The sequence below is a fragment of the Theropithecus gelada genome, chromosome 3 (genome assembly GCF_003255815.1).
Source record: "Theropithecus gelada isolate Dixy chromosome 3, Tgel_1.0, whole genome shotgun sequence".
Taxonomy (NCBI): domain Eukaryota; kingdom Metazoa; phylum Chordata; class Mammalia; order Primates; family Cercopithecidae; genus Theropithecus; species Theropithecus gelada.
The window spans coordinates 79884883-79908713 of NC_037670.1; the positions used below are offsets into that span (position 1 = coordinate 79884883).

General features: G+C 42.8%; 1 protein-coding gene across 1 annotated transcript in view; it reads right to left on the minus strand.

Moving 5' to 3' along the window:
• The window catches only part of FKBP9 (FK506 binding protein 9), a 50521-nt gene that overhangs the window by 19746 nt on the left and 6944 nt on the right, over window positions 1-23831 (minus strand). Inside the window, 5 exon segments of the mRNA XM_025379100.1 lie at window positions 988-1133; window positions 9256-9445; window positions 13282-13427; window positions 14401-14590; window positions 15010-15155. Of these exon segments, the coding sequence (XP_025234885.1) occupies window positions 988-1133; window positions 9256-9445; window positions 13282-13427; window positions 14401-14590; window positions 15010-15155 (818 nt within the window).

Sequence of the window (23831 nt, forward strand, 5' to 3'; positions counted from 1 at the left end):
GGCCAACATAGCGAAACCCCATCTCTACTGAAAATTTTAAAAAACATTAGCCAGGCGTGGTGGCACATGCCTGTAGCCCCAGCTACTTGGGAGGCTAAGTCACGAGACTCACCTGAACCCAGGAGGCAGAGGTTGCAGTGAGCTGAGATCGTGCCACTGTACTCCAGCCTGGGTGACAGAATGAGACTCTATCTCAAAAAAAAAAAAAAAAGTAAAAAAGAAAAACAAGGGAAAAAAATATTTATTTCTGGGTGGCAGGATTTCTTTGCTTATCTGTATTTTCTTTTTCTAAAGTCAACATGTATGATTTGTGTAACTTTTAAAAAGAAGTGAGGTATGAGGGTGACAAAAATGTTCTAAAACAGGATTATAATGATAGTTGCATAACCCACTAAATTTTCTAAAAATCATTAAATTGTATACTTAAATGGGTGAATTTTATAACATATAAAAGAAAAACCAAAGAGGGGCTTTTGCACTTACTTTCAAATGGTTCAGCCCAAAATAAATAAATACATATAAAAAGATCAAATATAGCAAAATGTTAACAACTGGCAAAACAAAGTGGAATTCACTATAAAGTGCTTTCGACTTTGGTGTAGGATTTAACATTTTCAAAAGGTAAAGGAAAATGGGCAGAGAAACAAGAAGAAAGAACAGGACAACTCTAGAAACTAAATCTATTTGGGCATTCCAGTCTTGGGCTGGACTTTAGCTTCAATATTTTGGCTCTCAAGAAGCTGTGTACAGGGTGTGGTGGTGCGTGCCTGTAGTGCCAGCTACTCCGAAGGTTGAGGCAAGAGGATCACTTGAGGCCAAGAGTTCCAGGCCATAGTACGCAATGATCACACACTACACTTTCCAGTCTGGGTGACAGAGGGAGACCCCATCTCAAAAAAAAAAGAAGAAAAAGAAAAAGAAGCCCTGTTCCAAGCAATGTGGAAGCAGCCACAGCTAGTGAGGAAGGCAGGTGATGCTGATGCTCACCTCTTCCTTCCTCTCCATACCCCAGGTGAGGAGGGACCACAATCCTTCGCTTCTCTCCAATGCAAACACCAAGTAGACCTTCATCCAACCCAGGAATCACGTAGCCCTGCCCAATGTACGTGTCAAACGTGCGGTTCCGAGAGTAGCTAGAAAAGAAGAAAGGAAAGAAAGAGGTCATTCATGAGGGCCTCCACAGCAGCTGTGCAAATTAGTTGGGACAGAGATGCAAAAGCACACAGAGGCCTCCAGACTCCAGAACAGCGTAAACCATAGCATCTGAGGACACAGCCAAGAAACACGCTCCCCTGGAAAGGTAAATAGGAACCCCCACATAGCATGTGAACAGCCACCTGTAGAGACACACTGTGCAGCCCTCTGGTTTAGTCAGGTTATGAATGCAGTGTGGGTTATGAGAAGCACCACACAGAAATGGAGCTAATGTAAATTGAACAGTATGCTTTCTTTTTCTGAGGCAAGGTCTCACTCTGTCACCCAGGCTGGTGTGCAGTGGCACCATCACAGACAGCTCACTGCAGCCTCAACCTCCCAGGCTCAAGCAATCCTTCCACCTCAGCCTCCCAAGTAGCTGGGACCAGAAGCACGTGCTACCATGCCTAGCTAATAAAATATATATATATATTTTGTAGAGATGGAGTCCCACTATGTCGCTCAGGCTGGTCCTGAGCTCCTGGATCAAGTGATCCTCCTGCCTCAGCCTCCCAAAGTACTGGGTTGGCAGGCATGAGCCACCATGCCCAGCCTGTATACTTGATAACCATGTCAAGTTAATGAAAACAATCAAGCTCTCAACCAGCCTGGGCAACATGGCAAAACTCTGTTACTACAAAATTACAAAAATTAGCTGGGTGTGGTGGCACACACCAATAGTCCCAGCTACTCAGGAGGCTGAAGTCAGAGGACTGTCTGAGCCGGAGAGATTGAGGTTGCAGTGAGCCAAGATCACAACACTGCACTCCAGCCTGGGTGACAGAGTGGGACCCTGTCTTGAAAACAAAAGCAAAACAGAAAACAGAATCGAACATAGCCCTTATCAGAAACTACAAATGTGTCACAGGGACAACGTCTCCAATATCTAAAGAAAAGATATCTGCACATGTGGGACATGAATATTGTTTTTATTTTTTAATTACTTTTTTTTTTTTTTTTGAGACAGGATCTTGCTCTGTCTCCCAGGCTGGAGTGACGTGGTCTGGTCTCAGCTCACTGCAGCCTCAACCTCCTGGACTCAACTGATCCTCCCACCTCAGCCCCTCAAGTGGCTGGGGCTATAGCGTGCAATACCGTGCCTGGCTCATTTTTGTATTTTTAGTAGAGACGGGGTTTCACCACGTTGCCCAGGTTGGTCTCGAACTCCTGGCCTCAAGCGATCTGCCTGCCCTAGCCTCCCAAAGTGCTGAGCCATAGCACCCAGCCTGACATGAAGATTCCGATCGCCAGGAAAGCAGCATACACACTGAGAGCAATGAATTCCGCAGTCTCTACCACAGCCCAACAAAAGGCCCCCAGTATCACCTCTGCTCACCACGCCACCCTTGTGAATACCTGGGTTTCCCAAGTGCTCCTGGCAGGAGCCCCAAGTCCACTCAGGGAGAGGTCCAGCCTGTGTGTAAACCGCCGAGTGAGTCTATTACCATGAGTTTGGGAAAAAGAGGAATCAATTCCCCACAGCATAATTATTCCAGAATAATAAAACTTCATATGCCAAGTCCACTATCAAACTGGACCACGTGACCTGCACCCCTTCCCCACACCAGCTGGTGCCGATGAGGCAGAAAGCTTGTCCTGAAAGAGCTGGTCGGTCCTGCCATTCCCTCACCCTACAGCCAGCGCATGACGTCCCGGAGAAGAGAGACCAGACCGCCGAGCGGGGCCGGGTCAATACACAGGCAGAGCTGTGGAGGTTCTCCCTTCTCAATACCCCTCAGAGACCACAAAGTCATGGGACATGAAGAAAGAACCACAACAGATGTCCCTCCTCACCCAGGAAGCAGGAGATTGTCCACATAAATTCCCAGAGGAGGCTGTGAGTCCCTCTTCCCACCCACTAAGGACAGCACCCCACGCTGAGCAGCTCCAAGCCTCCTCCTGGTGCACTGGCCAGGAAGGCCTAGAGGGGAACACAGCAGGGAAGAGGAGGACCATGCCGGCTCCCAGCATCCTCCAGCCAGAGCAGGGCTCACCCTCCCCAGGTTCCCACCTGCAGGACCCTGGGGATCACCAGCAATGTGCAGTCACTACCAGACATTCAGGGAAGAGGAGGATACCTACGTGGTGGGCTCCCGACGAAGGGACACCAAGTGGTGAGAGAGACGGCAGGGACCCACAGCGGGGACTGCTGCCCTGCCCACTGGAATAGTCACAAAGATTCCATGGCAGAGGGGAGACAGCAGACACCGAAGGCTGTGGGATCTGCCTCAGGGACAAGCACCGGGCTGGCAGCAAGGGCCAAGCCGAGAGGCAGGAAAGAGCCTCTGAAGGAGAGACAGAGTGGCGGAGTGGGCTTGATTGTAGTGAATGCTGAATAACTTTAAAAGTTAAAGACAAGTAAATGGAAAACCATCCTGTTCCCCAGTGGAAAAGCAAAGTCATCAGTCCTCCCCTAAACTAACTTATAAGTTCTTTTTCCTCTTCTTTTTTTGAGACAGAGTCTCACTCTGTCACTGAGGCTGGAATGCAATGGCGAGATCTCAGCTCACTGCAACCTTCGTCTCCCGAGTTCAAGCGATTCTCCTGCCTCAGCCTCCCAAGTAGTTGGGATTATAGGCATGCGCCACCACACTCAGCTAATTTTTGTATTTTCAGTAGAGATGGGGTTTCACCATGTTGGCCAGGCTTGTCTTGAACTCCTGTCCACAAGTGATCACCTGCCTCGGCCTCCCAAAGTGCTAGGATTACAGGTGTGAGCCATCGTGCCTGGCCTGAGCCACCATGGCTGGCCCAAAGTAACTTACAAATTTTAAAGCAATTCCAATCAAAATCCCAGGGGTGTGTATCTGGTGGTGGTGGGAAGCTCAGTAAAGTAATGCTAAAATTCATCTGAAAAAAGAAACAATTAAGAGTGTTGTTTTTAAGGTGCAGTATATAGCAAGCTATCATTCTTATAAAAAAATTACAAAAGGGAAATATATACATATATGTACTTCATTACGTATGTATGGAAGAACTATGAAATTAATAACACTGGGCCGGGGACAGTGGGTCACACTTGTAATCCCCGCACTTTGGGAGGCTGAGGCAGGTGGATCACTTGAGGTCAGGAGTTCATGACCAGCCTGGCCCAACATGGTGAAACCTCACCTCTACTAAAAATACTAAAAAAATTAGTCAGGTCTGGTGGCATGTGCCTGAAAAAGAAATTAATAACACTGGTTCCCTATGAAGAGGGGAGGTTGGACAAGGATAGTAGGGAAATTTGTCACTGTATACCTTTCTATACTTCCAGGATTTTAAATCACTTCAACGCATCACTTAGTAGAAAAAAAAAGTTATTTTTTAAAAAAGAAAAAGAATGCCCTCCACTATACAAATTAAAAAGCTAACACTAGTTAATCATAGCTAAAGGTGTGATGTTGGCCTAGATATACATAGAAGGTAAAGGATAAAAATTCTACACAAAGACTCAAAAGTACATATAAGAATTTAGTTCCTAACAAAAATCACATTTTAGAGCAGTAAGGAAATGATAGAGTCATGCATGAAGGATGTTGGAAAAACTAGCTAACCACCTGGAAAACAATAAAGTTAAATCCTTCCTGTCACAGTGATACCACAATAAATTCCAGACGGATTAAAGACTTAAATATGAAAGCATTTATGAGCACAGAGAGGAACTGCGGAACGTTGTTAACACTGGTTATCTCATGCTAGTGAGAATGGAAGGGGCTGATAAGAAATTTACATTTTTTGCTATACATTTTTGCATTGTTTCCATTATGCAATTAGGACACACTACCTCTGGCCCGGTGTGGTGGCTCATGCCTGTAATCCCAGCACTTTGAGTGGCCCAGGCGAGTGGATCACTTGAGGCCAGGAGTTTGATACCAGTCAGGCCAACATGGTGAAACCTCATCTCTACTGAAAATACAAAAAAATTAGCCAGGCATGGTGGTGCACGCCTGTAGTCCCAGCTACCCAGGAGGCTGAGGCAGAAGAGAATTGCTTGAACCCAGGAGGTGGAGGTTGCAGTGGGCTGCAGTCACATCACTGCACTCCAGCCTGGGCAACAGAGCGAACTCTGTCTCAAAAAAAAAGAATATTAGTACCTTTGAAAATAAAAATTCTAATAAAGAATATCTTAAAGAATAAAGAAAAAAAAGCAACCAATAAAAGGCTTGAGGGAAATACAGGCAAACATTTATATACTCTAGGAAGAGGACAGACTTTGTAACAAGTCACCAAAGACAGGAACCATAATGAGGAAGTCTAATGTATTTAACAACATAAAAGGTTTACAGTTAAATGGGTCAAAAATCAAAACAACCAAAATTGACATGCAAATAAATTGAGGAAAATGTTTTTAATAATATGCAACCATAAAATAATTAATATTTTTAATGTGTAGAGCTCTTCAAATCAACAAGAAACAGACAAACGCCAATGCCCCAAATAGAAAAACAGGCAAAGGACCTGAACAGATAGTTCAAAAGAAGGTACTCAAACAAACATCCAAAGGAATTTCAAACCCAATAGCAATTGAAAATTCAGATTAAAACCATAGGTACCATTTTTTTCTCCCATAAATTAACCAACTTTTTTTGTTTTTGTTTTGTTTTATTTTTTGTTTTTTGTTTTTTTTTTGAGATGAAGTCTCCCCAGGCTGGAGTGCAGTGGCATGATCTCGGTTCACTGCAACCTCCGCCTCCTGGGTTCAAGCTATTCTCCTGCCTCAGCCTCCCGAGGAGCTGGTATTACAGGCATCTGCCATCACACCCGGCTAATTTTTGTATTTTTAGTAGAGACGGGGTTTCACCATGTTGGCCAGGCTGGTCTTGAACTCCTGACCTCAGGTGATCCACCCACCGCAGCCTCCCAAAGTGCTGAGATTACAGGTGTGAGCCACCACGCCTGGCCTAGCCAAGATTATTTTTAAATGATACCTAGTGTTACTAAGTTTGCAGGGAATGGGATACTCTTAAACTGTGATGCTGAGTAAAACCTTACTTGAGGGCAACTTGGTAGTATGTATCAAAAGGTGTAAAAATACACATAACCGCTGGGCGCAGTGGCTCATGCCTGTAATCCCAGCACTTTGGGAGGTGAGGCGGGAGGGTCACTTGAGGTCAGGAGTTTAAGACCAGTCTGGCCAACATGGCAAAACCCTGTCTCTATCAAAAATACATAAATTAGCCTGGTGTGGTGGCAGGCGCCTGTAATCCTAGCTACTTGGGAGGCTGAGGCAGGAAAATCGCTTGAACCCAGCAGGTGGAGGTTGCAGTGAGCTGAAGTCGCACCACTGCACTCCAGCCTGGGCAACAGAGCAAGATTCTGTCTCAAAAAGAAAAAAAAAAAAAAAAAAAGCAGGGCACGGTGGCTAACGCCTGTAATCCCAACACTTTGGAAGGCTGAGGCAGGCAGATCACCTGAGGTCAGGAGTTCAAGACCAGCCTGGCCAATATGACGAAACCCCCATCTTTACTAAAAATACAAAATTAGCTGGGAGTGGTGGTTCATGTCTGTAATCCCAGCTGCTAAGGAGGCTGAGAAACAAGAATTGCTTGAATCCAGGAGGCAGAGGTTGCAGTGTGCCGAGATCACACCATTGCACTCCAACCTGGGCAAGAAGAGCGAAACTCCATCTCAAAAAAAAAAAAAAAAAAAAAAATACACATAACCTTTGACCCAGAGATTCTTCTAGAGATGTATCCCAGGGAAACAATCATATATTTTAAGATTTTCCTACAAAAATAATTACTGCAGCCTTAATTAAATGTCAAAATACAGGAAACATAAAGGATAAACAACAAGGATTGATTACCTAAATGTAGGCAAGTCTATACAATGAAATATATGCAGCTATTAGAATGGATTAGATCCCACTGTACTAAAACAGAAAGCTCTTTGAAACCTAAGAAAACTGTGGTTCCATTATGTGAACAGAAATCTGGTATACACAGAAAAATGGTCTTTCAACTGGAAATATAATTCCAGGGAATAAAGAATAGAACCACACTGGAATGCAACAAAGAATAATACACATGTGCACTAAATTATTTTTTTTTGGTAACAGAAGAAGATAAAAACAACTCAAATGTTCATCAGTAGGAGAATGGTTATCTAAATACAATATACTCACCCAATGGGACACCATGTAGACGTAAAAAATAGAGCATTTTTCTCTATGTATTAGCATGGAAAAATCCCAGAGTAACAAAAATCAAGGAGAACACCACTTTGTTCCCTAGTAATACTATATTCTGAAAGCCATATACTTTGGAGAGGGGAAAATAACATTTGTGTTTGCTTATATTTGCATTTTAAAAAATCTACACATTAGGCTGGGTGCAGTGGCTCACGACTGTAATCCCAGCACTTTGGGAGTCCACAAGTTCGAAACCAGCCTGGCCAATATGGTGAAACCCCGTCTCTACTAAAAATACAAAAATTAGCCAGGCATGGTGGTGTGTGCCTGTAACCCCAGCTACTTGGGAGGCTGAAGCAGGAGAATCGCTTGAACCCGGGTGGCGGAGGTTGCAGTGAGCCAAGATTGCACCACTGCACTGCAGCCTGGGTGACAGAGTGAGACTCTGTCTCAAAAAAAAAAAAAAATCTAGACATTGGGAAAATTAAAAATAGAAGCCAATAAAAATGGTTAACTCTAAGTGGTAGGGGAGAGAGGGAGGGTTAGGCAGACAGGAACAGGTATACAACATATCTTTTCTTTTTTTTTTTTTTTTTTTTGAGACAGAGTCTCGCTCTGTTGCCCAGGCTGGAGTGCAGTGGCGTGATCTCAGCTCACTGCAACCTCGGACTCCTGGGTTCAAGTCATTCTCCTGACTCAGCCTCCTGAGTAGCTGGGATTGCAGGCACCCGCCACCACGCCTGGCTAATTTACAACATATAATGCATACTTTGTTTTGGTTTTGAGCTATGTAACTATTACTCTTTTCCAAAAAATTTAAATGACAAATTTAAAAGAGATCCTAGGAACAAGAATGAATTATTCAAATGAAATAATGCCATATACAAATTCTTCTGTAATGGTTTTGGATGACTCCATTAACTAGAAGTCTATCACCTCAGAGAGACAGGGAGGTTGCTGTCGCTACTTGTTTGCTCTACTGGGAGCTAAAGGAGTAGTTTCAAACAACACATGCCACTGGAATGAGCAAGACAGGCCAAATGCAAGCCATCTCTACAATTGCAGGCCATGCCTGATAAACAAAACAAAACTTTGAACAACAAAGGAGGCCAGTAATTAGCCTCTATGGCACCCAGCATCCCGAAGGGAGCTGAATGCATCCAACCAGTGCCGCCCAGCTGATCAGCCACTGAAATTTGTAAAGCACTGTGACACATACCTTATCTCTTTAATTTAACCATCTACTTGACAAAGGTGCTGGAATAGGGAAAAATGAAGTCCAAGGCAGTCAAACGCTATCCAAAGTCATACAGCTAGTGCACCACAGGGGCTAGAGCCCAGTTCTCTTGGCATCAAGCACATTCTCTGCCCAATGTACCTCCTTGACATCACTTCTGGCCACTCCTCATCTTGGGCCCTATAATGAGGTTTATACCTGGACAGCTAAGCACAGTATAGGGGGATGGTGGGAGTCGAGGGTCTCTCCTGTCTTCCTGCAGAACCATCTAAAACAGCCCCCAAGAAAGAGATGGTTACAAGAGCCTATGAATAAATTTAAGCCCATCTCTACAAAAAATAAAACATTAGCCAAGCATGGTGGTACACGCCCACAGTCCTAGCAACTAAGGAGGCTGAGATGAGAGAATTGCTTGAGCCCAGGAGTTCAAGGTTGCAGAAAGCCACAATCATGCAGCTACACTGCACTCCAGACTGGATAATAGAACGAGACTCTGTCTCCAAAAAAAAAAAAAAAAAAAAAGGAAAGAAAGGAAGGAAGGGAGGGAGGAAGGGAGGGAAGAACTAAGTATCAGAAAATAGAAACCTATATTAGAGATGAAAATGCCAACTATGAATCAGCATTGACAGAGTATTTAAATCATGGTCCAGCCAATGGCAGACTTTATTCAATACAACGTTCTGGTAATTGAAGACTTTAATCATTTCCTTACCTGGAATCAAAGAGGGTGCCATCCAGAAGCGTGCCATTGTAATGATACCTGAGAAAGTCCCCGCTTTGACTTATCCGCTCACAGTTTTCAGGTACTACCTTGTTCTCAATGGAAATGCTGTCCTTGGGGTTATGGAGGTCCAATAATGCAACATCAAACACCAGAGATGCCTGACCGGGAATGTCCTTCCCTAGAATGGAATGGGAGAAGATGATTAAACGGGACCCAGGATTTAGGACGTACTTTACAACTCAACAGCCTCGGGATTGGTGTTATTCACTTCTTGAAGTTTTGAAGCCAAGGAAACAAATGTTCTTCCAGGTCTTGAATGGGCCCCCATAGTGTCCAACCATGGGCTGATGGTATAATCTAAAATCTGACTCAGCAAAATGAGAAAATTGATATTAATGACATAAGCAACCACCATGACCATATTTTCTGGGCTCATGCTGAAAAATCAAGGCTCTATGTAGGTGGGCATGCACCCACAAGCAAACCCAAATACATACCTCTGTGGGTTTCTGTTTGTGAATAAATGCAAACCACAGACATCTAAAGGAGATAATTCCAAATCTCTGGTCTGGTTCTGGAGAACTGTACACAGTCTTGTTCTTTGGAATGAACAGTCAATTTTTTAGAGGCAAAAAGTAAAACTCAACGCCTTAAGTGTATCCAAAGCAAGATATAAATAACATGAAAGTTAGCAGAGATAACAGAGAAAAAATGGCACCCACAATCCAAAATATAAATAAATAGTCCTCAAATCACTTCTGTCTAACTTCTGGGTAGTACTGCTTCTCTTGGATGTTCCTGACAGTGGGAATATTTTGAATATCTGCAAAATGAAATCCACATGAAGAGATTACAGGACACTAGTTCTTCCTGCAAAGATCAACATCAACCAATAAATAACCCAAAATCCAGTAATTTGGGATAGTAGAAAGTTAACCAACAAACCAGTCCCTCACTTTTACTTGCCATTTGTTATACCATGCAAAGGAGTAGGCCCGGACAAGCAAACTAGATGCCACCAAGCCTGAGCTCCTTCCACTGGCCTTTGGCAAAGCCCACCCTGCATCTCCTTCCCCTCCAAGGAATGATGAAATCTGCTGAAAGCCGGCTGCTGAGTCAGCCCCTGGAATGCAAGGTGTGGTCAATCCCCAAATCACATGCGTGGGAGATAGAATATTAATCTGTGTGTGCTTTACTGTATATTTTCATTTAAGATAAAAATGAAAGCCTTAAAAGTAACCATGGGGTTTAAATTTTTCTTTTCTTTTCTTTTTGAGATGGAGTCTCACTGTGTTGTCCAGGCTGGAGTGTAACGGCACAATCTCGGCTCACTGCAACCTTCGCCTCCCAGATGAAGTGATTCTCCTGCCTCAGCTTCCCGAGTAGCTGGGATTACAGGCACCTGCCATCATGTCCGGCTAATTTTTGTATTTTTAGTAGAGACAGGGTTTCACCATGCTGGCCAGGCTGCTCTCGAACTCCCGACCTCAGGCAATCCGCCCTACTCAGCCTCCCAAAGTGCTGGGATTACAGGCGCAAGCCACCGCGCCCGGCCTGGGGTTTCAATTTTTCTAGCATTAATGTGCACTAAATGAATAATGTTTTCTATAACAACTTTGCAGAGATATAATTCACATACCATACAGTTCAACCATTTAAAGTTACACTTGGATAGCCGAGCACAGTATTCAAGTATAAAGCAATAAAAAATAACTACTCTAAATAAACTATTACTTATTTAAAGTAAATAAATAATATTTCTCATATTAGGCTCACATCTGGTTTTGTTATGTGGCTGATGACAGAAGGATCTGGGAGCCAATGTGAATGAACTTCTTGGGGCCAAGGACAAGATCATTTGAACATCAGTAAGAAAACAGTAACTGCCAGGCACAGTGGCTCCCACCCATAATCCCAGCACTTTGGGAGGCTGAGGATCGCTGACTCCAGGATTTCAAGGTAATCCTTGGTAACATAGCGAGACACTGTCTCTAAAAAAATTTTTTTAACTAGCCAAGCATGGTGGCACACACCTGTAGTCCTAACTATTCAGGAGGCTGAGGCAGGAAGATCACCCAGGAGTTTGAGGTTACAGTGAGCTATGATGGCGTCACTCCAGTCTGGGTGACAGAGTGAGAGCCTGTCTCTAAAAATAATAATAACAATATCTTACATCTTGGTTGGGGGGAGAATTAAGACATGTTTATGGCACTGTTTTAAACTTTATTTTTCCTTTAGTAGGGAATTCCACCCCTAATACTCTTTTTAAGAAACCATCTGCAGATCCCCAGCATGTAAAATACATAAAAGTGGGCCAGGCACAGTGGTTCACACCTGTAATCCCAGCACTATGGGAGCCGAGGTGGGTGGATGGTTTGACCTCAGCAGTTCGAGACCAGTCTGGCCAACATGGCGAAACGCTGTCTCTACTAAAAATACAAAAATTTGCCAGGCATGGTGGCATACGTCTGTAGTCCAAGCTACCCAGGAGGCTGAGGCAGGAGAATCTCTTGAATCCAGGAGGTAGAGGTTGCAGTGAGCCGAAATTGTACCACTGCACTCCAGCCTGGGCAACAGAGTGAGACTCTGTCTCAAAAAAAAGAAAAAAATTATATATATAAAAATATATATATATGAGTATATGAGTATATGAGTGTGTGTGTGTATATATATATATGAGTGTGTATGTATGTGTGTGTGTGTATATATATATATGGAGGTAGAGACGAGAGAAGGCTGAGCTCCACCACCTCAGGCTCCCTTCTCCTGCTCTGCTCCACAGAGCCAGAAAACAACATCGAAAACATATTGGCTATTGTAAGTTGGGTATCACTATCAGTAAATTTCTTAAGAAGCATCATGTTCTCATTTATATCCTTAACTACAAAGTCATCTGCTGCATAATGAAGTTTTGGTCAACAACAGACCACATATATGAGAGTGGTCCCATGAGATTATCATATCATGTCTTTACTGTATCTTTTCTATGTTTAGATACATAAATTCTTGCCATTGTGTTACAGTAGCTCACAGGATTCAGCACACATGCTGTGCAGGTTTGCAGGCTAGAAGAACAGGTTACACCATACAGCCTAAGTGTGCAGTGGACTGTAGCACCTAGGATTGTGTAAGTGCACTCTATGGCATTTGCACAACAATGCAATTGCCTAATGATGCCTTTCTCAGAACATATCCCCATTATTAATTAACACATCACTGTATCCATCTGCTGTGTAAATGCCTACAGGTCTCTATGTTGTGTCAGCATGTCAATATGATTAAACGCACCTGAAATTCAAACATGAGTACCTGAGAAATTCTATTTATCAGTCAATATTATGTGTTTTCCTTCACAGGAAAACTACAAACAGGACACTGCTTCTAATGAATGTGTTTTCTAACATTACCCTTTGCTTTTGTCCATATGGAGTTAATGTCATAGGTAAAACCCATTGTAGAGGTGCAAATGGGGAAATTTGGCTATTCTGACATTATATGGCTAAATTTCTACCTTGATATCTGCAACTTTTATAGTGTCTAGTTCAAGTCTCATTTCACAAATGTTAAAGCCAGAGAGGTTGGTGGCCAAGGCCATAGCAGGTACGGCAGGAGCAGAGGAGGTTACTTATGAATGCCAATGACCACAAGTAAGTGGAAATTTCTGCAACTCAATCATCAGACAGTCCAGACTAGCACTGTTGAATAGAACTTTCTGAGGGATGGAAATGATCTGGGTCTGTATTTGCACTGTCCAGTATGGTGGCCCTCAGCAACGTGAGGCTATTAGGTACCTAAATGTAGCAATGCAACCAAGGAACTGAATTTTAAATTTTAGCTAATTTTAACTTGTTTCTATTTCAATATAAATAGCCACATGTAGCTAGTGATTACCATATTGGATAGTGTAGGTCTAGACCAAAAGGTCTAGTGGGTTTCATGTGGTGACAATTGAATTAACCACTGCAATAAAAATAAGGATAGGAGAGAGTGGCTCCAAGAAGGAGAAGGACTTACCATCTCCATCCTCTCCATAGGCCAGAAAAGGAGGAATGGTGATGATGCGCTTCTCACCCACACACATCCCCAGCAGCCCTTTATCCATTCCAGGAATCAGCCAGCCAATCCCCACATATGTGTCATATGTTTTCATGCGATTGTGACTGAAAGCCAATGAGAAAGGGGAAAAGTTCCACACCATGAGAATGTTTCCAACTCTTCTCTCAGTACAGTTTTTGTTACCCAAATATCAGCTAAACAATGATCTCATACCCATCCCTAGAGATAGGCGTTTATGGATCTTTGCCCCCAAACTCAGGGCAAATGTCCTCAAGTTTAGAAAGAAATAAAAAGCATGCATTTATACCAGTGATAGATAAAAACAGGCCAGCTATTCCACTAATCAAACACGCTCTAATGAGAAGAAATTGCAAAGGGTTCCCTGATCTCTGACGTGGCCCCGTGCCGCTCCATAGCTTCATACACATTCATCTTTCCCCTCCTGCTTCCGTGGGAAAACTATAAAAATGAACCAAAATGTGCATAAGCCTCCTGAAAAATAGAGGCTTTCACGGCTGGACGCGGTGGCTCACGCCTGTAATCCCAGCGCTTTGGGAGGCCAAGGCAGGCAGATCATGAGGTCAGGAGATCGAGACCATCCTGGCTAATATGGTGAAACCCCGTCTCTACTAAAAATACAAAAAATTAGCTTGGCGTGGTGGCGTGCACCTGTTGCCCCAGCTATTTGGGAGGCTGAGGCAGGAGAATAGCTTGAACCCAGGAGGTAGAGGTTGCAGTGAGCCAAGATCGTGCCACTGCACTCCAGACTGGGTGACAGGACGAGACTACATCTCAAAAAAAAAACAAATAGAGCCTTTCACTTAATGATGAGATCTCAAAATACTGTTAAGTTAGATAAACATTGCTCTTCAATGTTTCTAAGATGTATTAAAATTTTGACTGTGGCACCAGAGAAGATGCAACACTGACCAAAAGTCTTAAGTAGATGAGTTCGGTACTGGTTACAGTTGAGAAGATTCCTTATTCTGGTTTCCCCATCGGCATAAAAAGCAAGACAGAAGGAAGCAACTATGCATGGGACATTTCACTGATACTTCCATGAGCGACAGGACTTACCTCGAATCAAACAGAGTTCCGTCCAGGAATGTCCCGTTGTAGTGGTACCTCACAAAATCAGACACCTGGATGGTCCGAGGGCAACTCGGGGGCTTGAAATAGGTGTGAATCTGAACCTGGTCTTCAGAATTCCAAATATCCATCAGAAGTACATCAAAATGAAGCACTGAATTGGGGGGGATCACACCAGCTAGAAATTAAAGATTTCACACTGAGTTCACAGTTGCTGCCTTTCAGGCCAGATAAACAAACACCTAGGATGCTGCCAAGGTGAATGTGGGCCAAAAGGGTTCAAGCAGTCACTGCTCTATAATACCAAAATGACCCATTCTTCCTCCCTCTTTCCTCCACATGAAATTGAAAGAAAAGAGAAAAAACAGTTTTCTTCTCATTGAGGGTATCATTCAATATATCTGTGTTAATGACACTTTCTTTCACATCTAGAAGAAATAAACCTAAGATGGAAATTTTAGCTGTGTATGAGTTCACTGCTTTTCATTTTCTCCCAACCTAAAGCTTCCAAGATTCTCCAGTCTGTTTGACTTAACATCCTAAAAGTGTTCTCATTGTTTCTGCAGATGTGTTTATAAACGAGGAAGAAAAGCTTACAAACTCCTTCACTTCCGTAGGCAAGCTTCGGGGGAATCTTCACGAAACGTCTCTCATTTACGCACATCCCGACAAGAGCCTGGTCCATCCCTGTGATCAGCTGTCCTTTTCCCACAAACACGTTGAAAGTGGAGTCTCTGTCATAGCTGAAGACCCGAAGGGTAGGGAAAGAGAGAGAAAAGTATAAATAGTCCCTTCCTCAGTAAAAACCAACCTGTCAAAATGCGCCCACAGATGTAATGTGGCCACAGCAAAGCAAAAAGCCTGCCAAGGAGTTACTGATACAGGAACATCTCCACTGGACAGTACTTGTAGGGTTGGAAATTTTAGACTATCTTGAATATTGCCAGCAAATCTAGTTCAATAAGAATCAGCATAACTCTCTCTAGGAAAAAAAAAAATGTGTTAAGCTGATTTTGCAAAATAATTACCTATTCTTTCACACACACAAAAAAAGAAAGAGTTGGCTGTGGTCATGCCAGGGCTTTGGAAGGCCAAGGCAAGAGGAGTTAAGTTGAAGTTAGCCAGGGCAACAAAGTGAGGCCTCCTCTCTTCTAAACAAATAAATACATATAATTAGCCAGGTGTGGTGGTGCATGCCTATAGTCGCAGCTACTTTGGAAGCTGAGGTAGGAGGATCGCTTGAGCCCAAGAGTTTGAGGCTGCGGTAAGCTATGATTGCACCACTGCACTGTAGCCTGGGTGACAGAGTCTCAAAAAATAACATAAAATAGAATAAAATAAAATAAAATAAAATAAAGACTTTACAGCCGGGTACAGTGGCTCACGCCTATAATCCCAGCACTTTGGGAGGCCAAAGAGGGTGGATCACCTGAGGTCAGCAGTTTGAAATAAGCCTGGCCAACACGGTGAAACCCCGTCTCTACTAAAAATACAAAAAAAATTAGCCAGGCGTGGTGGCACACGCTTGTAGCCCCAGCAACTCAGGAGGCTGAGGCAGGAGAATTGCTTGAACACGGAAGGCGGAGATTGTAGTGAGCTGAGATTGTGCTACTGCACTCCAGCCTAGGCGACACAGCGAGACTCTGTCTAAAAAAAATAAAAAATAAACTTTACTTCATTTTCTATGTCATTGGTACCCAAAAGCAACATCATAGGTACTGATGGCCTAAGTTCACACACACACACACACACACACACACACACACACGATTTTTTTTTAAAGGCATCCAGCTAAGTTAAACACAGAGGCAGCATGGTAAGAGCATAAAACATACTTAAACTCTCTTAACCTCAGTTTCCTCCACTGCAAAATGCAAGAAATAATAACAGCCTTCCCAGGATCTGTATAACAATGTGAAAATGTTCTGAAAACCAAAGTGCTATGCCAATATTGCTATAATTATCACAGGTAATAGAAAGTATGATGTAGTCTTATGATCACTAATATACATGTTTTAAAGGCTGATAGGCAATGGCCTTAGATCAAAAGATAAATAAGGAAATCATGGCTGTGACTCACACCTTTATCTTCTTCAATGTCAAATGTAGCAAACAACAGGGGTTTGCCTATTAGGGGACCGTGCCAGGTGCTTTGGGGGATATAAAGTACAAGGCACGGACTTTGCCTACAAGTAAGTACCTTATAAACTAATAGAGACCCACAGAGTTTCAGAAGACATAAAATACAATGCTCTATGGCATTTTATAACAACAGATTTTTACTCACTGACATGGAGGGATATATACAATATGAGTAAAGGGCAGGTTACAATCCCAGGCGTGGTGGCTCATGCCTGTAATCCCAGCACTTTGGGAGGCCAAGGAGGGTGGATCACTTGAGGTCAGGAGTTTGAGAGCAGCCTGACCAACATGGCGAAATGCCATCTCTACTAAAAACACAAAATTAGCAGGGTGTGGTGGTGTGCACCTGTAGTCCCAGCTACTTGGGAGCCTGAGGCACAAACATTGCTTGAACCTGGGAGGTGAATGTTGCAGTGAGCTGAGACGGTGCCACTGCATTGTCATCCAGCCTGGGTGACAGAATGAAACTCTGTCTCAAAACGGGTGGGGGGTGGGGACAGGTTAACACAGTATAAAATCACCCCATTTTCAACTTACATATATAGATGCATTTGAAAAAATCCACAAGGCAATACATGAAATATTATCTATCATCTACAGGTAGAGGACTTCAGGTGACTGAATTTGTTTTCTCTTTAATTATCTTACTTTTCAAAATGATCATGTAATTACTTATGTAATAAAATGTTAAGAGCTGCTGGGATTTATTTCATGAGAATGTGTCACCCTTCATTTTGCAAAATACTTTCACTTTTCCCTCTTTTTCCCTAATGAACAGTTTGGGCGAGCAACAGAGTCCACCTCACCACTCCCCTCAGGGCAGCTTCCTGAGACCTGGCCCTCTTGTCTTTCTCCTCCTAGTTTTACAGCCTATTTTATTAGGTTTCCTTTCTTCAAGGTCAGTGAACAGAAAGCAAGATTTCAAGTACAGACCAACAAGCCAGAGGACAAAAGCACATGGCCAGTTTTGTGCCCAAGTCAGCTTTACACCTCCACCCTCTACCTCCGGGGCCCCAATCCGCACCCCCTGGAATGCCCGCTCTTGAATTACACTTGGCTGGCGACTCGCCCTGCCACAAAGCCATCATCAAACTGGCAGATTCATTATAATAATGGGCCAGAAAGCAAGACTTCAAAGACTCCCAAGCACAGAACACACAGAAACAGCAACAATGCACCGGCATACTTTAAAAATATTTTTTTCACTCACAGAACCTGAATATACTTCCCAAATTTAACAAAACTTTTTAATACTAACTACCATTGACAGAGTATTTATTATTTGTTGGGCACAGTAGCAGACTAAGCTCTTCAATATATACTACACCATTTAACCCTCATACAATACTTTAAGGTGAGTGCTATGATACTCAGACTCTTTGGAGGTTACAAAACTTCCCAAGCTCATGAAATTAAACATGAGGAGGGAAAAAAGTGAGAATCTAGGACCATCTGACTCTCATACTCCAGGGTCAGGGCCTCCCTAGAGGTGTATAGAAATAGTTGTTGCCCAGCTTGGGCAACACTGTGAAATCCCATCTCTACTAAAAATACAAAAAATTAGCTGAGCGTGGTGGTATGCGCATGTGGTCCCAGCTACTCGGGAGGCTGAGTTGGGAGGATCACTTGAACCTGGGAGGCGGAGGCTGCAGTGAGCCAAGATCGTACCCTGGCACTCCATCCTGGGTGACAGAGTGAGATCCTGGAAAGAAAGAAAGGAAAGAAAGAAAGGAAGAAAGAAACAGGTGTTGCCTCACAATATTAACTTCTTCATTTGATGTTGCCTAACCACTGTGAACAATTAAGCACCAAAGTGCTAAAAACCAAAAAACCTTTCTGAAAGAAAATGTATACATTTATACATTAAAAAGGTATACATTTATACAAGAGGCTAACAATGCAAGACCAGTCTTATCTACTGCTTAAAATTCTGACCATTTGCAAAAATAAAGTTGTTCTGAACAAATTTATTCTGATCAGCACAACTGGCACAAACTCATGGGCAGCATCAAGCCCAGAACTGGTCATGAAAATTATTTCTGCATACTCTGGAATAAGCATTTATACAACCTGTCTTGGGATCTGGCTTATTTACACCTTTTACAGGCATCTCATTCAGGGGCCCGCAGGAAACAGATGACACACCCAAACGAAGTTGTTCCAGGAAAGTTTAATAATGGGGTTGTGCACAGCTGAGATCATAAACAATGGTGAAAAACTGAAAGGTTTTCCCCTGTGATTGGTGACAAGGAAAAGATGCTTGCTTTCAACACTTCTGTTCAGCATGGTCCTAGAACTCCTAGCTAGAGCAATTAAGCAAGGCAAATAACTACATGGCACAGAAATTGGAAAGGAAGAAGTAAAAATATCTCTTTTAACAGACGAAATAACTTTATATATATAGAAAATCCTGTAAGAGTCCATAGAAAAAGCTGTTAAAACTAATAAACATTGGACTTCATGGTTCTGCTGGGGGAAAAAAAAAAACTAATAAACAAATTTGGCAAAGTTGCAGGATACAAAACCTCAAAATCAGCTGCATTTCTATACACTAATAATGAACAATCTTAAAAAAGGAAATGAACAAAATAATCCTATTTACAACAGCATCAAGAAGAATGAAATACTTAGGATTAAACCTAACCAAGGAGGCAAAAGGAGAAAACTAGAAAAACATTGCTGAAAGAAATTAAAGAGGGCCGGGGCAATGGCTCATGCATGTAATCCCAGCAATTTGGGAGGCCAAGGCAGGCAGATCACCTGTGGTCAGGAGTTTGAGATCAGCCTGGACAACATGGTGAAACCTGTCTCTACTAAAAATACAAAAATTAGCCAGGCATGGTGGCATATGCCTGTAATCCGAGAGAGAGAGAGAGAGAGAGAGAGAGAAAGAGAGAGAGAGAGAAAGAAAGAAAAATTAAAGAGGACACAAATAAATGGAAAGACATTTCTTGTTCACGGATTGGAAGACTTAATATGGCTAAGATATCCACACTAACCAAAGCAATCTATTGATTCAATGCAATTCCTACCAAAATCCCAATGGCATTTTTTTGCAGAAATAGAAAAAAAAAAACACAAAACAAAAAAACCAAACTAAAATTCATATGGAATTTTTTTTTTTTTTTTTTTTTTTTTTTTGAGATAGAGTCTCACTCTGTCACCCAGGCTACAGTGCAGTGGTGCCATCTCAGCTCACTGCAACTTCCGCCTCCCGGGTTCAAGCAATTCTGCCTCAGCCTCCCGAGTAGCTGGGATTACAGGCACCTGCCAACATGCTCGGCTAATTTTTGTATTTTTAGTAGAGACAGAGTTTCACCATGTTGGCCAGGCTGGTCTGGAACTCCTGACCTCAGGATCAGACTGCCTCAGCCTCCCAAAGTGCTGGGGTTACAGGTGTGAGCCACAGTGCCTAGCCTTAGAATCTTGAAGGACTCTAAACAGCCAAAACAATCCTGAGAAAGAAGAACAAAGCTGGAGGCCTCACACTTCCTGATTTTGAAACATATTATGAAACTGTTGTAATCAAGGCAGCATGGTACTGGCCCAAATATAGACATACAGACCAACAGATCAAAATAGCCCAGAAATAAACTTTTGCCTATATGGTCAAATGATCTTTGACAAGGGCTAAGGCTACACAATGGGTAAAGGACAGTCTCTTCAATAAATGGTGCTGGGAAAATTGGATCTCCACATGCAAAAGAATAAAGTTGGATTCTTACTTTATACCACAGGAAAGAATCAATTCAAAATGGATTAAATACATAAATATAAGATCCAAAACTATAAAACTAGGAAAAAACGCAAGGGAAAAGTATAATAACATTGGATTGGATATGACACCAAAAGCACAGCTAACAAAAACAAAAACAGACAAAGGGGACTTTGTCAAACTTTAAAACTCTGAACAGCAAAGAAAACAATCAACAGAGTAAAAAAGCAACCTAAAAAATGGGAGAAAATGTTTGCAAACCTCATATATGACAAGGGATTAATATCTAGAATACATAAAGAATTCCTAAAACTCAACAACAAAATAACCCAATTTTAAAATGAGCAAAGGGATTGAATGAATATTTCTCCAAAGAAGATATACAAATGGCCTACAAGCATATGAAAAGATGCTCCACATCACTAAACAGCAGAGAAATGCAAATCAAAAACCACAATGCAGGCCAGGCATGGTGGCTCATGCCTGTAATCCCAGCACTTTGGGAGACTGAGGTGGGCGGATCACCTGAGGTCAGGAGTTCAAGACCAGCCTGGCCAACATGGGAAAACCCCATCTCTACAAAAGTACAAAAATTAGCCAGGCATGGTGTCATATGCCTGTAGTGCCAGCTACTCGGGGGGCTGAGGAAGGAGAATCACTTGAACCTGGGAGGCAGAGGTTGCAGTGAGCTGAGATCACGCCATTGAACTCCAGCCTGGGCGACAAAAGTGAAACTCTGTCTCAAAAAAAAAAAAGAAGGAAAGAAAGAAAGAAAAAGAAAACCACAATGCAATATTATCACACACACACTTGTTAGGATGGCCACTATCAAAAAATTGGAAAATAAAAAGTGATGGAGAGGATATGGGAGAAATCAGAATCTTTGTGCACTTTGATGGGAATACAAAATGTTGTACTTGCTCTAGAAAATGGCCTGTAGGCTCCTCAAAAAATCAAAAATAGAAGTACTGTATGATCTAGCAATCCTATCTCTTGGTGTATACCCAAAAGAACTGAAAACAGAATCAGGCCGGATGCAGTGGCTCATGCCTGTAATCCAAGGTTGAAGCTTGAGCCTAAGAGTTCAAGACCAGCCTAAGCAACCTGGTGAAACTCCATCTCTACAAAAACACAAAAATTAGCCATGTGTGGTGGTGCACAGGTACTATAGTCCCAGGTACTTGGGAGGTTGAAGTGAGAGGATCACTTGATCCCAGGAGGTCAAGGCTGCAGTAAGCTGTGATCACGCCACTGCACTCAACCCTGGACAACAGAACAAAAGACTCTATCTGAGCCGGGCGCGGTGGCTCATGCCTATAATCCCAACACTTTGGGAGGCCGAGGTGGGCGCATCACCTGAGGTCAGGAGTTAGAAACCAGCCTGACCAACATAGAGAAACCCTGTCTCTACTAAAAATACAAAAATCAGCTGGGCGTAGGGATGGGTGCCTGTGATACCAGCTACTCAGGAGGCTAAAGCAGGAGAATCACTTGAACCTGGGAGGCAGAGGTTGCGATGAGCTGAGATCTCACTACTACACTCCAGTCCGGGCAATAAGAGTGAAACTCTGTCTCAAAAAACAAAACAAACAAACAAACAAAACCACTCTGTCTAAACTAAAACAAAAACAAAACAACAACTCAGATATTTGCACACACATGTTCACCTCAGCACAATTTACAATAGCCAAAAGCTAGAAGTAACCTAAGTGTCCATAAACAAATAAATGGATTAAAAAAATGTGGCATATACACACAATGAAATATTATTCAGCCTTAAAAAGGAAGGAAATTCTATCACATGCTACAATATGGATGAACCTTGAGGACATTACGTAAAGTGAAACAAGCCAGTCAGAGAAAGACAAATACTGCTTGATTCCACGAATTATATGAGGTATCTAAAGTAATCAAACTCATAGAAACAGAAAGTGGAATGTTGTTATCAGGGGACAAGGAAGAGGGAAAAATGCAGAGAAGTTGTTCAATGGGCATAAAGTTTCAATTTTGCAAGATGGAAAAATTCTAGAAATATATTGCACAACAGTGTGCATATAACTAACACTCTCTATTATACAGTTCAAAATGATTAAAATGGCAAATTTTATGGTTTTTTTAAAGTAATAACAAAGTGGCTGTGTGCAAAGGTGTGTAGAGAACACAGCAAAACACAAGGGAGAGTACCTCTGTGGCTGGGTAGGGAATGCTGCTATCACACCTGAGCTTGAATGACAGAGACAGAGAGGGCAGCTAGGGGCTATCTGACAGGAACTGGGCCCTTTAGTTTAGGGCCACAATCCATGGTGACCCTACAGACAGGAAGCCAGAGAAATAAATATCTTCACCTCACTCTCTTCCCTCCCTCTGAACATCTGATGCCTGATAGGGTTTGGATCTGTGTCCATGCCAAATCTCATGTTGAAATGTAATCCCCAGTGTTGGAGGTGGGGCCTGGTGGGAGGGCTTAACGCCATCCCCTTGGTAATGAATGAGTTCACAGATCTGCTTGTTTAAAAGTGTGTGGCACCTCTCACCCTCTCTCTCTTGCTACCGCTCTTGCCGTGTGAGATGTCTGCTCCCGTTTTCCCTTCCACCATGACTGTAAATCTCCTGAGGTCCTCATTTGAAGCTGACGCCAGCATGCCATGCTTCCTGTACAGCCTGCAGAACTGCGAGCCAATTAAACCTCTTTTCCTACAAATTACCCAGCCTCAGGTATTTCTTTCCAGGGACACAAGAATGGCCTATTACAATGTCCCATTGGCTGAACCCAACCAAAGCCAGAAGACAAAGGGTCATTAATGCACTCCATACTATGCACATGTAGTCCATACAGGTCAGCCTCCCAGAGCAGAAAGCAAAGGGAACAGGTGGAGGGTGGACCTAGAAAGGCAAAGGGAAACCACCTAGCACATCCAACACCCTCCTTTACTCTCCACCAGATTATTTTTGTCCCCTTCCATCACTGCCCCAGGGGGGTGATGGGAAAGGTGTCTGTAGCACCCTCTGATGATGCTCTTTAAAATTATTAACCCAAGGACCACTAAGACAAGAGACATCAGAGTCAATTCACTAAACTGTCTATTTAGAAGCTCACGTTTTATTGGTGACACATTACTTGAGATAAATAACTATCCTCATGGCTATATTCTTCCTTTTTTTTTTTTTTTTTTTTTTTTGAGATGGCATCTCACTGTCACCCAGGCTGGAGTGCAGTGGCACGATCTTGGCTCACTGCAACCTCTGCCTCTCATGTTCAAGCAATTCTCCTGCCTCAGCCTCCCTAGAAGCTGGGATTACAGGCACAAGCTACCATGCCCAGTTAATTTTTCTATTTTTAGTAAAGATGCGGTTTCACCATGTTGGCCAGGCTGGTCTTGAACTCCTGACCTCAGGTGATCCACCCGCCTCAGCCTCCCAAAGTGCTGGATTATAGGCGTGAGCCACCGTGCCTGGCCCCCATGGCTATATTCTTAAGGCATAATGGGGCTTCTAAATGTACGTTTAAATCTGCAATAAGAACAAACTTTTAAAAGGACAAATGGCAGGCTGGGCACGGTGG